The following is a 4,218-nucleotide window of genomic DNA, read 5'->3' as shown; positions in this document are numbered from 1 at the left end:
CTTAGGGTCTGTTCTAATCGACTGAACTGAACTAAATATTTTACGAGAGGAGGATATTAGAAACTGAACTAAAAATAATATGAAGAGAACAGGTCCTCAATGATTAGCATAAAAAAAAAAAGATGGTCTTTGAACATCTTGTGCTTTGGAGTGGAAATTATGTTACCTTTTTCTCCAATTTTCAAGTGTTAACCCGTATAACCACACCAACTAACCCATATACTCCGTACTCCATATTATATCCATTTAGAAAAAGGGTTATTTTCAACAATACAAAATCAATACAAAAAAAAAAAACAATACAAAATCATAAAATATTGTTAAAATTATCCACCTACACATTTGCACATCCCTCAATCATCAATTTCACCACCCCTTTGAGATATTTTCCATATACAACACAGCTTGCTTAACAATTTCATCAATTTGACAATATTATATTTCCCCCTTAATATTTCTATTTCCACCTCATACTAAAAAAACGGCCCACATTCCAAGATTCTTCTTCTCACCCTTCTCATAAAACCAAAACCTCCTCTTCTTCCTCGCCCCTCTTTTCCCCCCAAAAAACCACCATTTTCTCTCTCCTCCTCCTCCTTCTTCTTCAACCTCTCAACAATGGCGATTCCAGACAACCTAACCAGAGAACAGTACGTTTACATGGCGAAACTCGCCGAACAAGCTGAACGCTACGAAGAAATGGCGAAATACATGGACAAACTCGTCGTCACCACCACCTCTTCCGGCGGCGAACTCACCGTCGAAGAGCGCAATCTCCTCTCCGTCGCCTACAAAAACGTCATCGGTTCTCTTCGTGCTGCTTGGCGCATCGTCTCCTCCATTGAGCAGAAGGAAGAAGGTCGCAAGAACGACGACCATGTCGCTCTTGTTAGAGATTACCGTGGAAAAGTTGAATCTGAGCTTTCTGATATCTGTGCTTGTATTCTCAAGCTTCTTGATTCTCATCTCACTCCTACTGCTTCTGTTAGTGAATCTAGAGTCTTCTACTTGAAGATGAAGGGAGATTATCATCGTTATATGGCTGAGTTTAAATCTGGTGATGAAAGGAAAACTGCTGCTGAAGATACTATGAATGCTTACAAAGCTGCTCAGGTTTGTGTGCTTTTTCTTTTATTTTTTTGATTTTTTTGCCGTTTTTTTAGGGTTTAGATGTTCGATTTTGCGGAGATCTGTCTGAATTGATTTTGACCTAAAAGTTTTAATTCGATTTGTATTTGTTATTTTTTGTGTATTACTTTATTCTTTTGATAGAATCTTTGAATTTATGCTTCGATTTTGCTGCTTTTTATGCTGAGGTTAGGAAGAATAACTGAGATTCAAGCTAATAATCGCTGAATGAGTGATTAATGCTGTTTGATTAGTTACTGAAATGAGCATTTTGATGGAATGACTGAGATTTGATACATGAATATGCATATATTGGATAATTGCGAAATTCCTGCAGATTTATAGGATGTATCATGTATTTAGGATATTTGAGAAAATTCTTGCAGTTTAATAGGGGTTTGGATGTATTTTGGATATTTGAGAAAATTTCTGCAGTTTTAATAGGAATATTTGGATTTATTTTGGATATATGAGAACACACCTGCAGTTTAATAGGAATATTGATGTGTTGTGGATACGATATGTGTCGGCGGAATATTGTAGTTGAAATGAAGAATTAGGATGAGAATGTTGGTGAGAAGAATGTTTTGATTTAATGGCTTTGAGTGCTAGATTGAAATGAGTTATTCTTTGAACTGGATTGTTGATTCTTCTGGAATTGGATGAAGTTTAATTCAAAGATTTGTTTCAGTACTAATTACTTACGTACTGGTAGTATACTAGCTGCTCACGCTTGTTTCGTCTTGGAAGTGGAGTGCAAGGATAGAGTGAGGCGGTATTGAGGAATGTATTCGATGATTGCTTTTCTGGAATTCTTGGCATAATTTAATTAGACCCTATCTTGAAGGCTTCTTTCAGTTCTAAATTTCTGTAAGCTTAGCTGAATTAGAGTCTTAGGAATGGTATGATCGGCAGAAAGCAGATATTGAGGGTTTGTGATGTAACCATAGATCCTTGCTACCAGGTTTATTATAGCCTTCAGTCATTGACTCTTTACAAATAAGATTTGTCTAGGAGTGTGTTTTGGGTCAACGATGTCTTTGCATATTGTCTTGAAAGCTGTGACAAGAAAAGATAACCAATATGAGTTGCATATATTTGGCTTGACATATCTGTCCTGCACATGTCAATTGATCTCTGTGGTGGTGTAAAATAAAGGGGTTGAGGTGTATGGGTTTATGCTGCTTGGATCTAAGAGATTGTATGTTGTTGATCTGTTGACGTGTTTCAATAGTATTCAGTCTAGCTTTCCTGTGGCTATTTTCTCATGTATTTCAATCTCATTGCCGTTGTCTGGAATTCGGAAGATATTTCTTCACCACTCTGGATTTGGCTTAGACATATTTTAAACAGCAAGTATGGTATTGAGCTTATAATCTGACATATATATTTTTTTTTAATTCGGCTTCCAGGAAATTGCTCTTACAGATTTGCCACCAACTCATCCCATCAGATTGGGTCTTGCTCTCAACTTCTCAGTGTTTTACTATGAGATACTCAATTCTGCTGACAAAGCTTGTAGCATGGCCAAACAGGTAATAAGCTATTCCCCATGTATATAACTCAAATATTTGTTGTTTTTAGGGGAATTATCTGGTTGCTAGAGTTGATTCGTCTGTCTTCCTGAAGTGCCTGATAAACAGAACATTATATGACGAAGATGCATCTCTCCCACTCCCACCTTTCTATCTATTAATTGCATCATTGGGTGTAGTTTCTGATTTTCTGATGTTAAGATGGTATCATGTTCTCTGTTAGCTGGTTTTTGTCTAGTTGTTTGAAAGTTGTATAGATGCATATTGCATTTGATACTATGGAGGAACATGCCATAGCTTTCATGACCTTAAAATGGCTTAACTTATGTTTGGTATATGTGTATATGTGTATACAAATGGTTATGTGGAATGCATTTGCAGGGTTTTCGACTTGATGAATTGAGATCTTTGAATGTAAATATCTCTTTGAAATTAATTTTGCTCTCTTTGAAATTAATTTTGTTGTGAGTTGTGGTCACCAAATGGGAGCCAATTGCATATGTAATGATTTGATATTTGTATTGAGAACCTTGAATGTATTTTCAGGTTTTTTAGCTTAGCTTGTGGATGCCTGTTTATATTAATCAGTTTTATTCCTAGATGTTGCCTTACATTGGTTATATATTTGATACTTTCAATTTGACAGTTTCCATGTGGTAGGGTATCTAATAATAATTCGCTGCATTTTATAAATATTGACAGGCATTTGAAGAAGCCATAGCAGAGCTGGATACTTTGGGTGAAGAATCTTACAAGGACAGCACTCTTATCATGCAACTTCTGAGGGACAACCTCACCCTCTGGACATCAGACCAGGTCTGTACAGCTATTGTAAACTCTACATTCATGTGTTTCATTATTGGTTACGAGTATACAAAGTAGATTAGTGTATATTTATCTTCGGCAATCGTGTATACAATCTGCAAGATTAGGAATCCTAGTTTGTCTAACCGTGTTTCTTATATATGCAGGATCAATTGGACGAATCATAGAGGATGTAAAGCGCTGGTGACTGTGGTTAATAGGTTGTGTTAATTGTTTCGTTTCTTGTTTGAAGATACTGCCGTCAACTTGTTACATGGATTCAAGTATCGCACATGAAACTATGTTTCATTTGGACCCTCGTAATGCATTTTCTGCTTTTATCTGGTTTTTAAAAAAGTTTTGTGCTTTGAAGAGGCATACCAAGACACAGGTCCATATAGTTGCTGGTTGATCTGCTTCATATGTTGAGATGAGATACAAATCAAGCATAGCTTGAATCAAAATATAGTTTTGTTTTAATTTTTTGGTTTAAAAATTTACAGAACTACTTTTTCTTGGGTTTTATTCACCTCTACACAAGTAGAGCATCAGTAGTCCGTAATTCAATGATTTCCAATAAAAGTGTTTTGAAAGTGATGTCAATGGATTTATCCTCAGGCATATTCTCTTCATTCTCAATTTCTCATGCACTATCACTGTCAGTACTCTACATCTTCTCCTCGGCATTCTCTGTTAGCCTAAGCCGCACTCGTGAGAACTTTCCAACTTGTGTGTGTGTGTGTGTGTGGGG

At 36.2% G+C, this 4,218-nt stretch overlaps 1 protein-coding gene across 1 annotated transcript; it reads left to right on the top strand.

Annotated features, from left to right (window-relative positions):
• The first annotated feature begins 511 nt into the window (after positions 1-511).
• On the top strand, positions 512-3,853 carry LOC145615047 (14-3-3 protein 10-like). Its single transcript, XM_081670125.1, has 4 exons — positions 512-1,113; positions 2,541-2,663; positions 3,366-3,479; positions 3,635-3,853. Exons 1-4 carry the CDS (start codon positions 619-621, stop codon positions 3,653-3,655), a joined length of 753 nt encoding a protein of 250 aa, XP_081526251.1. The 5' UTR covers positions 512-618; the 3' UTR covers positions 3,656-3,853.
• The last annotated feature ends 365 nt before the right edge of the window (positions 3,854-4,218 follow it).

The sequence above is a fragment of the Chenopodium album genome, chromosome 25 (genome assembly GCF_948465745.1).
Source record: "Chenopodium album chromosome 25, dcCheAlbu1.1, whole genome shotgun sequence".
NCBI lineage: Eukaryota > Viridiplantae > Streptophyta > Magnoliopsida > Caryophyllales > Amaranthaceae > Chenopodium > Chenopodium album.
This window is presented reverse-complemented; position numbering and strand designations above follow the sequence as displayed.

Coding starts and splice junctions, on each gene's coding strand:
- LOC145615047 (XM_081670125.1), top strand. CDS start 619: ATGGCGATTCCAGACAACCTAACCAGAGAACAGTACGTTTACATGGCG. Junction 1,114..2,540: donor ATGCTTACAAAGCTGCTCAG/GTTTGTGTGCTT, acceptor TTCGGCTTCCAG/GAAATTGCTCTTACAGATTT. Junction 2,664..3,365: donor CTTGTAGCATGGCCAAACAG/GTAATAAGCTAT, acceptor AAATATTGACAG/GCATTTGAAGAAGCCATAGC.